General features: G+C 28.1%; 1 protein-coding gene and 1 long non-coding RNA gene across 2 annotated transcripts; one reads left to right on the top strand and one right to left on the bottom strand.

Annotated features, from left to right (window-relative positions):
- The first annotated feature begins 3,236 nt into the window (after positions 1–3,236).
- Positions 3,237–7,410, top strand: LOC100166587. The gene is made up of 5 exons (XM_016803810.2): positions 3,237–3,470; positions 6,234–6,357; positions 6,416–6,825; positions 6,900–7,059; positions 7,225–7,410. Exons 2-5 carry the CDS (start codon positions 6,246–6,248, stop codon positions 7,335–7,337), a joined length of 795 nt encoding a protein of 264 aa, XP_016659299.1. The 5' UTR covers positions 3,237–3,470; positions 6,234–6,245; the 3' UTR covers positions 7,338–7,410.
- A 1,892-nt stretch (positions 7,411–9,302) lies between these two features.
- LOC100573198 lies at positions 9,303–12,039 on the bottom strand. Its single transcript, XR_118922.4, has 2 exons — positions 11,877–12,039; positions 9,303–10,645 (listed from the first exon to the last, which is right to left on the bottom strand). It is a non-coding gene; the product is annotated as an uncharacterized LOC100573198 (long non-coding RNA).
- Between the last annotated feature and the right edge of the window lie 1,689 nt (positions 12,040–13,728).

The raw sequence follows: 13,728 nt of genomic DNA, 5'->3' as shown, positions 1-13,728 counted from the left end.
AAAAACCCCAATTACATAGATAGTAAATATTAGATGAAAGATAAATAATATAAAATAATTCAAATTAATAATGCAATAACTAAGTTTTTGAAAAATTTATTTTGATTGTACATATTATATGTATTTTATACAGAATACAACTTGAAAAATTACATTTTTAAAAAATGGTTTCACAGGAAGCTTAACATTAAGAAGTAGCATAATATTATTAATTGTATTTAAATAAATAATTACATACCTAGACAAAAATATATAAAAATTCATTAATATTATTAAACATAGTTTTTAATTTATTTACAAAGAAGGAAAATTAAAATGTAATATCATTTAAAAATAGATATCTAATTTGAGCGGTTCGGCCCGTATAATACGATTTCATAATAATTGTGACGTTATCGTCGACCTTCGCAAGTGTATATTATTTCTATAACTGTGTTCTATAACTGGTTTAAGCCGTTTTACATCGTGCTCGTTGCGACGACAAAACGTACCAAATTGACCGGTTTTGGATGGAACCTTTTGAAAATCTTGGGACCAAAACCTAATCGGAACATTTTTTTAGGAACCGAAACTGAAACCTATATTTTGATGGAGAGGTTATTTTGGTTTTTTTTCGGTTCCAAGATCCAATAGATATTTTATGTATAGTAATTAGTAGGTAATAATATAATTTAAAATTATAGATTATAGTTATTAGTTTTACTACCTATGTAATAAGTATACTTATTAGTAAAAACATATAATAATTATAAAATCATAGATCTATAAAAGTTTATCAATACTAAGAAATAAGAATATTATTATGTGTACAACGGAATTGTCAAATTTCAATAATCCAAATTCTAATTTCCATGTAATATTGTAATACCATGTAATTTCTTGTAATATTTCCACCTATAATCTATAACAAGCCCGATACTTACCTGGTATTGCAATTCGCAGTAACTAATGTAGAAATTCTAAAAATAAAAATTATTTGTATGTTAATAAGTATTTCGGAGTAAGTTGCCTTGTAATTGTTCCCTAACTAATATGCCTGCAGGGCTGCAGTTATAATATTAATTATTAAATAATTATAATGTGGGTATCGTCTATTAATTTAAATATTATTAACTAATAAAATAGGTATAGTGGATACCTAGTTATGTTTTAAATATATGTACCTACTAACTACCTATGAATTCACTATTTGGAGAGCAGTGAAAAAATGCTAAATGTGACTATTTAAGTCAAGGAAAAAAAGTTCAAGCCGTTAAAACGGATACGTAATATAGTATACTGCTTAACAATATAAAGTTTTTCGCTAATAAAAAATTTTATTTATTCTACAAGGTATTTTTTGGGGTGAATTTTATTGATATGAACATGGTGGATTTTGTAAATTATAATATTTTGAACAAAAAAAATGTATTTTATTGCCAATACAGTTTGGGCTGCATTTGCACCACCCAGTTTACGCCACTGTATAGCCATATACTATATAGGTACCTATACCTACACCAAATTATAGTAGATTTCTGTTATATTTTTGTTAGGTTTAAGAAATAATAAAAAGTAATAAAATATAAAAAAAAATATAATAATATAATAAAAGTACAATAATTTCATTTTTTAAATAAATATTAATTATATACCAACTGACTAGGTATATATAATATTAAATGTATATAATATACCTATATAGTATAAGGTAAGTTATAATTATAAATTTAATAGACGATTTTGTATTTTCGGACTTTCAGTCCAACTTTTTTCATTCCGGGCTTTTCGTCCGGGATTCGTTTTACATAACATGTTTTCGATTATAATATTGTCCGAGCGAGTCACTATATACGCGCCGGGTGTACCTATAATATGAAAATACCAAGGATGGAAAACGTTTATAAAAAACGTTATTAAACGGAAAAAAACAAAAAACGAAAACATTTAATGAAACGAAAACGAAAAAAACAAAAAACCGAAAACAATTAATAAAACAAAAACAAAAAACAACTTAAAAACGATAACAAAAAATCCCAAAAACCGAAAAAAATTTAAACACATAATCAAAAACGAAAACGAATTTTTAATTTTTATATAGGTAAATTATAATTTTGATTTAAAATTTAAATATTAAGGATAATTAATTATAATCTTTAACGTTTAAGTGCATTTCTATATTGCGCGTTACTATTATTGTTTTAAAAAAAATAAAAACAATATTATTAAAAACGTTATTTAGAAACAATAGGAAAATACTAGTGTTGGTCGGGTACTCGACTTTGGAAAAATTTTCGAGTCGAGTTCGAGTACTCGACTCGACTCAACTGAATTTTTTTTGGACTTGTAAATACGAGTACTCGCTTTGATTCAAGTACTCGCTTTGAGTAAAGTACTCGCTTTGAGTCAAGTAGTCGTGTTATTATTTTTATTATTAAAAATACTATAAACAGTAATTTATTGAAAAATAAATGTTAAAACTATAAATAACTGAAAGAACCCATATATCCGATATGAATACATGATAGTTTAGATTGATAACAATAGTTTTAATTAATTATATAACTGTATGAAAGAAAATATAATTTTTTTGGAAAATCTATTTTTAGTACAATTTGAATTTTACTCGAATTTTTTTTAATATTCGGAATTTGTCGAGTACTCGAATTGGAACTCGACTCGACTCGAAATTAAAAAACAATACTCGTCCAACACTAGAAAATACCTTTTTTAAAAACGTTAAACAAAAACAATATGGAAAAATAACGTTTTTAAAAACGTTAATCAAAAACAATATAGAAAAATAACGTTTTTAAAAACGTTAATCAAAAACGTTTAAAAATGTTAAACAAAAAAAATATTTTTTAAATCAATAAACAAAAACGAAAACGAAAAAACTAAAAACGTTTTCCATCCCTGGAAAATACGATACATTTCAATTAGCTATAAATTTAAAACAAAGGCCGACTGCCAAATTCTGTCTTCTCCAACGTTTTCACGGCATGCTAATTGCTTTACTACATATTATTATGTAAGAACCTACGTAAAAAAAATCTAAATTCGTTATAGGGGCTGAGCGAGGCAGTCAAATACCGCAGTGTTGAGCCACAAACTTTGGAAAGACATAACTTCCAAAATAATGATTTCGGCAAATTTTTTTTCTGCACCATCATTCTCAACTGAGTCAACTCGTTGAAATACAAATGTTTCAAAAATAATACTGGGTAGCTAAAGTGAATTTGTTCCACAGTTTGTAAAATTGATAATTTAGCATTGTTGATTCTATAAAATATATACTATCAATTTGATAAAAATGTTGTCAATGTTACTGCGCGATAACTTACTACGGACCGCTGGCACACCGTCGAACCTCACTAAAGTAGACAAAGTATGAAGCACCGGGTTGCGATTACACGTGTTTGTTCTTTGTCAAACGTGAATCGACATTTTCCTGTTTTTTTTCCACTTGTCCTGTCTAGCACATAAAAGCGGTAAGTGTAAAGTGATATAATTGTTTGTTTTATTTTGGAATAAAGTGGTTAATGGTTTGCACGCTCTGGTGGGCCACTTTAAGATAATTCATTTATTAAAACCTGATAGCACCTATATACTTGTTGTATTCTGCTCTCAATCATTTAATTGACCGTCTGGCTGTCTTCTTTCGAAAGACATATGTTAAAAAAAATATGTTACTCAAAATTCCAACATTATATTACTACATAGGTAATCAGTGTCGTCATTTCAGTTTTTGAGATGAGGGGTCAACATTTTTGACCACCCCATAATAAAACTGAACCAGACCCAAAAGCCAGAGTTCAACCGAAAAAACAGCTCACTAAAAATTACATTACATTACAATTGCATTTTTATCTCCTTCTTAGGTACATAATTTTGTACTTACTAGTTAGAACAAAAGGTTACTATCATAGGTAATCATAAATAACCCATTTTTTTGAGAGATAACAATGACAAAATAATTAATACATAATATGTATTACATTCATAATTAAATAAACTTGAAAACATAAGGTTGAACATAATGTTATTATCTACTGAATATAGTGATTTCCGTGTACATTTCTAACTTGGCCTGGTATTGGTGTCAATTTAGGTTTAAATAGTTTACTAGAATTCAGCAAGCCATTTTCTGCAAACTATTATTGTAGATTTTGTAAAATCCATAAATCTGTAGCAAATGAGCTCTATGAAGAAGATGCATCAGTTATGTGCAGTATTCAAAACTATTCTGACGATGTGGTTAAAATGTGTTTTAGTGAAATTTGTATTTATAATACCGGTAGTTATTATGAATTCAGTTAAATACCTAGTCTTCTTGAATTATTTTTTTTAACCACTAAATAATACAAAAGATAATAGGTATTAACTGTGAGACTATTGAAGTTGGAAATATATCTCTAATATAAAACTGAATTACACCAAAACAAATGTCAGCCAGGGAAATGATGACATTTGTTCATTTTTTTTTTCTTATAGTTGGAGATTTAATCCCAGATACTTTTGGAGTATTTTAATTTTAATGCCTCTTAAAATACTTGATTTAATTATGGTATATACATTTACTAAAAATTCAATTTTAAATTCTAAACAGCTGTTTATACAACATACCTAACTCTGTATGTAATAGTTTTTTGCGAGGTTTTTTGTGACAATTTGAAACCAAAGCACAACATTTTAATTAATTATCCTATAATAATACAATATTTTGTCCTACCAACAATCACCACATGACAAACATAAAGAGATTAATATGTTTGCTCATTTTAATTGCTCAAGAAAAGATATAACTAAGCAAAAAAAAAAATCGCAGTTAAAATTTGCACATTTTCTTCTGCAATCTAACTATACAACAATAAACTGTAATAAGCCTAAAACAATGTATTTGTACTCATTATTATTCTGATGCATTATTAAACAAAATATATTTTCCATTACAATTTATAATTGCAGATTGCTTTAGCCAAGTTGAATACATGGGAACAGTATATTAAAGAGGTTATTGTTCAACAAAATATATTGATGAAATGTATTTGTTTGAAATTTCACATACAATAGTTGTAACTGATTATTCTAAAATTTTTAAATCATTTATACATATCCAAATTTTAGACTTCTATTTGAATTTTGAAGCTTTTTAAATTTATGAAAAAAAAAGAATAGTGTATGGTTGTATTACAAACATAATCAATACATTTAGTGGTCCACCTATAAATATCACAAAAACTGCATAAGAAATATTGATGATTTGTCCAAAGGTTTTTTTTCCCTAAACAATCAATTTTTTAATAATATTTTTAAAGATATTAATTTTAAAGTTTGTTTTTAATTTTATTATAATATTATTTGAACTTTTAATACACAAGTTCTGGTTTTTGATGGTTCTTTTTAATGCATACTGTATGTGCTGGTCAGTTGCGTTCTCAAGAATTTTAAATGAACGGGAGGGGGAAGATACAATACTAGACAAATATTTAGGGGGCTATCGACTCACCAAAAAAAATGGGCAAGTAAAAATATGGCCAATGGTGTGGGAGGGGGGTAAATCACGATTACTCCCCCCTCCCATCATATGAGTACGCCTAAGGTGCTGGTAGATTTAAGGTATGGCAGACCAAACCAACTAGGTTACAGAAAATAGAGATAATATTACGATAGAATATATACTTAATATAGTAATATATATTTTTATAATATACTTAAGAGGACGCTACCCATGTATTTGTTGTCTCCGTCTTACACACTTTCGATATGGCAAATTTTCGTTCACTAGTTTCAATAGTATGCTGTTATTTTTGATATTAAAGTGAATTGACCTATTATAACATTTTTAGGTAATAACATTATCTGTGCTTAAGCGTTAGATTTTATTTGATAATTTTCAAGCGAGAAATGAGCCTTTTTAATTTTTGATATTTTAAATACACATATCTTACTTGAAAATAAAAATATTGAAAAATCGCCAACGCTTAAGCACATATAATATTCTAACACACAAGTATGATAATAGGTTAATTCACTCTAATATTAAAACTAACAACACACTATTGAAACTAGTGAACGGAAATTTGCTATGTCATGCGTGTGTAAGACGGAGACAACAAATGCATGGGTAGCGTCCTCTTAATATAATATTATGATGTCTGATGATAAAATTAAAAATAATATTTAAACGGACGCTAATTAAAGTTTTTTTTAAATAGATAATATATACATACTTTAATGTTTTATTCTAACAGGAATCAAATAAAATGCCAGTAGTAATGCAAGTGTATGACTATGATTATCCAGTTGAAGATCTTCAACTTTTGCTTGACTTATTAAAGGCGTGGAAGTTGGAGTTCTTATATCAAATATTAGTTGGTAATAAATTTAATTTATAATGAAATTTATTTATTTTTATTAATTGTTTTGTATTTAGATGAATTGATTGATATAGAAGTGTTAAAAATCATACAAAAGGATCATATTAATGAATTGATATCAAAATTTCCTATTGGTATAAAAGTAAAATTTACTTATAAACTTCAAGAATGGCAAAAATGCAATCCAATAGTAAATTTGCCAGTAAATAATCTTTCATCAATATCAGTGCAGCATACAACACCACCATCTATTAAAATATGTTTGCAAGAAGTTTTAAATTCAACAGCAACTGGAAAAATGATCTTGGATTACTACAAAATCAACAATAAATTTAACAAAAGTATAAGAACATTATTGGTTGATGCAATTATTAATTATATAATAACAAAACAAATTCCAATGTCTGTAAATCTGGCCTCCAGTATTGGGTCAGATATTGTTAAAATGTTTCAATCTGAAGTGAAGGTATGTTGAACAAAAATTATCTAAAACAGTACAATTAATTTAATAGATATATAAAGTATATTTCTGTTCTATAGGACACTTATTTTATGAAAGATAATGTGAATAAAAACCCAAAAGGAAAGCTGTATGCGAAGTATTATAATTCAATGAGGTCTCTTAAAATTAGTGGTTTAGTGCCCATTAAAGAACCTACTGTCAAAACCATATCACACAGTAGACATGATATTGAATTTGGTAGGGACAAATTTAAATTTTAAGTATTATTCTTTGAATAGTTTTAGTTTTTATTTTAAGATACCTATTACACCAGGCCATAAAAAAAATTGTATAACATAGTTAAAAAAAAATAATTTGTATAACTTGTTCAAATAATTAATGATTTTTGTTTGTTTTTACTAGAACCTGAAGATGACATAACCTTTTTCCTGGATAAAATAATGTATGACAGTGATTGCTCATTTCCTGAACTTGAACATATGTGGAAACAAACCACAAAACATAGATTATGGTGAAATTCGAAAAACTTCCTCTACTGCTGAAATTCTTCAAAAATGGAAGAGTTATTCTCAACCTTTTGGTCATAGACTGGTAAGAATAATATATAATTTAAAAAAGCATTTTACCAACTTTGTTTTTCCTTGTTACATTGCCGTATGGGGTCTGGACTGTTCGCATATCGCTTGGCCCCCATGCAGCATCGTATATTGTACAAAAAAACACATAGTGAAAATATACAACCCGTACACTGGTCCATTAATCATTTTACTAACTAAAAACCTATTTTAACAGATTGCTATTGATTTTAATATACTTTACCCTGACTGTCCTGATCTTAAATGTTCATTGGATGTGAAGTTTCAAAAAGTAATTAAACTGTTAAATGAACAAACTAAAGACCCAGCGAGTAAAAAATTACTACAGAACTTAAATGATAATATAACTACTATTGGTGAAAGTAATCATTTGAATACATTTTTTAAATGTTAATCATATAAATAAAAATGTTTTTCTTTTTTTAGATGAAAAACATGCAGTCTTGTTTTATTTATTGCATACAATTTTTGTTCCGACAACTAAAAAAATAACTAGAGACGATAATGGCAAAAAAAACCTAATCAAGTATTCAATAAAAGACAGTCAAGACAGTTTTATGATTTTTAAAACCTCAATAGCTGAAATTGAAGAATATATAATGAAGCGTCGTAGTGAATATACACCAATCCAACCAATTATATTGATTTGTGGAACTCCAAACAAACCCAAAGAAATAATTGTACTCTTTGATTGTATACAGTTTAAACTATTTTCTATATCATCGGCAATTGGTGTATGCTTTAAAATGTTTCATACTTTTAATTTAGATTATCCATTACAATCATCTATTGTATGGCTCTTTATACAAAAGTATTTTTATTTGCTCAACACTAAGTATGATAAAGCCTATCATACACTAGGTCAGATTTTATCTGATTTAAACCATGAATGAATTTTATTATTATTTATTTTTAATATTTAAAATATATCTAATATAATATATGAATTAATAAATAATTTAATTATAAACATTTTTTTAAATATTTTAAGCATTGTACAATGTAATTTTATTATGATTTTAAAATATAGAGTAAACTATAAAAGGTTTGATTAAATTTAAAAATAAAAGCAATCTTTTTAATTGTTTTAACCAAATTGTAAAAAATTAACAGTATTATTGTATGTTAACATTAAAACTAATATAGTAACATTGACTCAGAATAAAAACTATTCTGTGGTAATATTATAGGCTGAGTGCTGACGGACAGTTTTTGCTCAGAATCATATTTAACACATCCATTACAGTGACTCATCAGACACCTAATCTACTGCAGAGCGCAGATGTATCTGGCTATGCAGGGGCTCTTGGGCACACAGAATTTAGGGGCCCTTTTAGAATCAAAAATAAATTGTTTCCAATGAAAACTTCAAAATGTCGGATCCCTGGATTCCTGCCCTTATAAGGTAAAGATGGCTATGGCAGTACAATACCCACTTACCCAATTTTTTTTTAAATTTGTCATGTTGAAAAACAAATTATTTGTAAGGCTGAATGAGGGTGTGGGTAGCATAGCCTACTCATGTACGGATCAGTGGTTATAATTTATTCATTTCCCTTGACCCAATACGTTTGTAATTACGTCACTGACAAATATAAATTGACGACGGAGAGCAATTTAATTGCATTATGCCATTATAGGGTATCAATGCATCATTATTTAAACATTCAAATTGTGCAGTGATTTACCGATTTGGATGTTTGAAATCGCTATCAGAAATATAATCAGAGGAGCAGTAAGTTCGTCGTTAAGTTGATCGACAAATATTTTCGTTTGATGTTTACCGACTTTTTGTCGATCATCATTCATCCCTCACAGAAAGCATATAAATGACCCATATTTAATGAGTTAGGTTTTTATTTATATCAAAAAATATTGTCTTAATAACTTATAAAACTATTGATATATTTCCAAATTATAACTTAAGTAATTAACATTTACCCATACAGATTGCTAAGTAGCAATATAACATAATAACAATAAGTAGCTTTGTAGTACATTTTTACTGCATAAATATTATTTATAAACAATTGTTTAATCTTTTGATATTTGAAGAATGAAACATCATATGCATAGTAAAATTACTGGAATATTATATCAAATAACATATTATCTCGTATATTATCAAAAATAATTATTTAAGATTACCGAGTTAAATCTATCACATATTTTAAATTCTTACACTTGACAGGCATTATATTATTATATTATATTGGGTATTAGCGAGAACAATTTGTATAGAGGCCCAAAATAAATGTCACAATTATTTAAGAATAATCACAAATTAATTATTTTTTTAAAAAGGTTTCAATAGTGTAGGCACGCCATCAATTAATAATAACTAAATATTTCAAAATATAATTTTAATTAATAAAATAAGTACTTATTTTAATAGTATAATGGTCATGAAAAAAAAAAAACTAAACAATTAATAAAAAGGTTGTACTTAATTATATATTTATACAGCAAAATATTACTAAGGACTATCTTTTTAAAATAGTTTTATAGGCAAAAAATAAATGTTTAAAATTAATGTATACATGATTATTAAGTGGTTAAAATAAAAATCATTCTTTTGAAAAACAATATTAAACATTATTACTTATAACCAATAACTCTTTGGCATATCCTTCTTTTTAATGTTATAATAACAAATTATATTAACAGTTATTATTTAAGAAAATAAATTATATTTTTTTATTGTGAAGCAATTTCAAGGGTTTTATGGTATTCTTGATTGTATTAACTGGTCACATACAACAGATTAGCGATGAATGGAAAGAATAACTACTTTGATAGGTAGAGAATATTGTGAAGCTGAATGTCATATTACTAATGACAGGTATTTTATAGGTGAGTTCATTATGAAAATTTACAAGTGAGGAAGATTACTCTGAAGAAACCAAGGAGCATTATGAGAATATTGTCGGGACCTTGAATTGTTGATGTATTTAAATTAAGTGGGCAAAAATGACGAACATTGCATTAGAGCAAATTTGATTCAGCAAGAAAAATAATATAATTAATTTCGTTCATAACGATTGCACGTGTATGTTCATCAAATTCTCTTAACTTGTTTGCGAGCTGTTCGCCAAACAAATCAAAATCATCTTTCACGTGTTCAGATGAAATAGTTTCCATGATTTCATGTGCATCTTTCTTTTGGTTTTTGATGGTTCCCATATTTGTCGATTTGTGTTTACTGTTTTCTCCAACTCTAAGATATTCTGAAATAAAGTTAACAGCATTTTTGTTACTAAAAGCAGGATTTACACATATATTTTCTTATCCATACATATAGACTAGTAAAAGGTAAAAAGAGACTAAGCAATGTTAAGGGGCTAAACAAAATTCAAACTACAAAACATGGTACTTTGCTTTACAATATTTTTCAAGTATTTCTAATTTAAAATATTGTGCTCAATAAAGTTCTAATTGATTTTTTTAAAACTATAATATAGAAATGATAAAGTTATCCAAGTCATATTTTTGAAGAAATAGTAATCAAGTGTTCAGGCTATTTAAGTAACATAAAAACCTCCTAAAGTACTAAAAAAAAACTGAAGCCAAACGCCAAAGTTAAGAACTTAATTTGAGAATTTTGATTTTGTTCTCCTGAAAAGTGGTAAAACTGTCGCTTAGCCTCTTCTGCTTATCACAACCAGTCAATATTATATAAAAAAAAGCATTTGAATTATATTTCACAGAACTAATTTACAACCAAAAATTAACAAATTTAATTTAATGAAGTTTATAATTGTTTAAGTCAATAAAGTAGGTAGATACCATTCAATATTCCCTAGTATTTATAAATACTGTTGTAACACTCAAGTCGAGAGTCCATCGTCTTCTGGTCGTACACCCACACCATACGCACATATGTGTTTGTATGATCGTATATAAATACTATAAAATAATGTACATGTACGTAGACACAAAGTATACATGTAAACAAACAAGATTCTGTCAAAGTCCAAATACCATTTCCCACTACATACCTCAGATATTTATATTCTAGTACCTACATTAAGAATAGGTATAGAAACCGGTTTGAAAATATAGATTCCGATCTCTGACTTAAACTATCCAGTATCGAGTTTGAAATATCAAAACTCGTAGCAGCAATGCTACATCAGCCTCTGCATTGATTAGTTTGTATTGTATATTATGTATTATTCGAGATATTTTTGTATGGTTTATAATGAAAAAATAAGTTTTAGTGTAATAAACGAGCAAATTTAATTGCATTGGTGTGAAAAATTTGATTATTAAAATTAATAATTTTATTCATAAGTTCGGGAGTCCGTGGGTTCGGAGACTATTTTTACGAGGGTCCGCGAGCAACAAAAGGTTAAGAACCGCTGTTGTAAATTATTTGAGCAAAACAATTTAAATACTTTTATTGGTATCGAATACACCGAAGAACAAATAATGACAAACATAAATCATATTACATACCTATTATTGAATATTATCCACTGGTTTCAGAAGTTCAGGTACGTAATTCTCGTAAAACCTTAATGCACGAATGGCGAATGCACTAAATTTGTGCGTCTATCACAGCCCACAGGTATGTAAAAACGTACGTTTATATATCTGTGATTCACGTGCACGATTTATTAATGATAATAATATTATTATTATGATATCATGGTTTAGAACCGTGCTGATAAGCATGCCGGCATTCGGCAAGGGGACAAGACGTGCACTTTACCACCCCATGAACATTTTTCGATTTTTTTCGGAATTTATGTAGCTCATCGAGTAAAGAACGATGGCGCAATCAGAATTTGTCGCTCTCACGTAGTTTCGAAGTTATAGCCTTCCAAAGTTTTCAATTTTACGTTTATACGCATGCGCGCAACACTACTATAATGCCGCGCGGAGGACTATTTTTGTTATTTTTTTGTACTTGCGTATTCTAACCTGTTTAAAACGATGGTGAATAATAATTTATTCCCCGATTTGCTATGAAACAACTCCCCAAGTGGGTCACAGGGTTAAGAAAATTGCACTTTTGTTGCACCGAGTCACCGAGCGGGGTCACTCGTTCGCTGCGCTCGCTCGGACAATTTTTATTTTTATTATTAAAAGTAATTGTGTGTTCTAAAATGTGTAAGTCCAAAATTAAATGATTGTGCCATAAGTAACAACAACAACAACCTAGGCTTAAAAATAAGTAATAGGTACTTATTAATAATTTCATTGATTTAATAAGTCTCACAAAAAAAAAAAAACGCGAAAGACGTGACACTACGTAGCGTTGCGCTCGTGCGTAAAAGAACGCAAAATTGCTTACTTCCAAGGGCCATAACTTCGAAACTAAGTGAGAGCGACAAATTCTGATTGCACCATCGGTCTTAACTCGATGAGTTACTTAAGTTCCAAAAAAAAAAAATCGAAAAATATGCATGGGGTGGTAAAGTGCACTTTAGCCTCGGCAAGATTTAAAAAGTAGTACTTTATAGATCTTGCTCGGCATCACGGTCATAAGATAATCTTCTAAGACCATGCTCGGCATAGACATTATTGATTTCGTATTTCCGTATCATGGATGAAAGCTAATGAGATAAACATTTTTCCACGATTATTTACCTTCCACATAAGTTTATTATTGCTGACATGATAAAGGCTAAACGCGCAATCCATCTATATTATGTCTATGGGTCTCGGGCACTCGTAGTATCTATACGAATGGATCATAGCAGGAAAAATGTCTCACTGTCCATGACGTCATTATGCCGCTTATCATTTTACCATTGTTGATAATTATTATTGGAAGTAATGTACTTTAGATTAAACCTAACCAGCATGACATCTGTCCCCCGCGTCTTGTGGTTTTTGCTTAATATAGAACAAAAATACAGCATTTAGGTATTATGTATTTATGTAAAACTGTAAACAGTTCAATAATCAATAGTTTGTTTGCAGTTTGCACTTCGTTGTTGCAGTTTTTTTTCTAATAGTTACTAATAATTATTAATATGTATCGTTGTGAATTTTGTGAATCGACGTATGTGTCAGAATCTGGGTTTTATAAACACAGACGTACTAAACATAGTGAATTAATTTCTCTACAAAAAGCTAAAAGTGTAACATACTTTTGTGATAGTTGTGATGTTTCATTTAATGTGAAAAAAAAAATAATTCAGCACGTCAAATGCCACGTAAAACAAAAATCTCGTGGTTTAAACATAATATGTTCATTTGAAAATTGTCTAAAAACCTTTTATTCTATGAATGGATATATTTTACATTTGAAATCTTGTCATGAAAAAAAAATTGAATCTGATGTGTTAAATTTTGATAC

This window comes from Acyrthosiphon pisum, chromosome A1, assembly GCF_005508785.2.
Source record: "Acyrthosiphon pisum isolate AL4f chromosome A1, pea_aphid_22Mar2018_4r6ur, whole genome shotgun sequence".
NCBI lineage: Eukaryota > Metazoa > Arthropoda > Insecta > Hemiptera > Aphididae > Acyrthosiphon > Acyrthosiphon pisum.
Note: the sequence above shows the minus strand (reverse complement) of the source record. Positions and strands in the feature narration are given on the sequence as shown.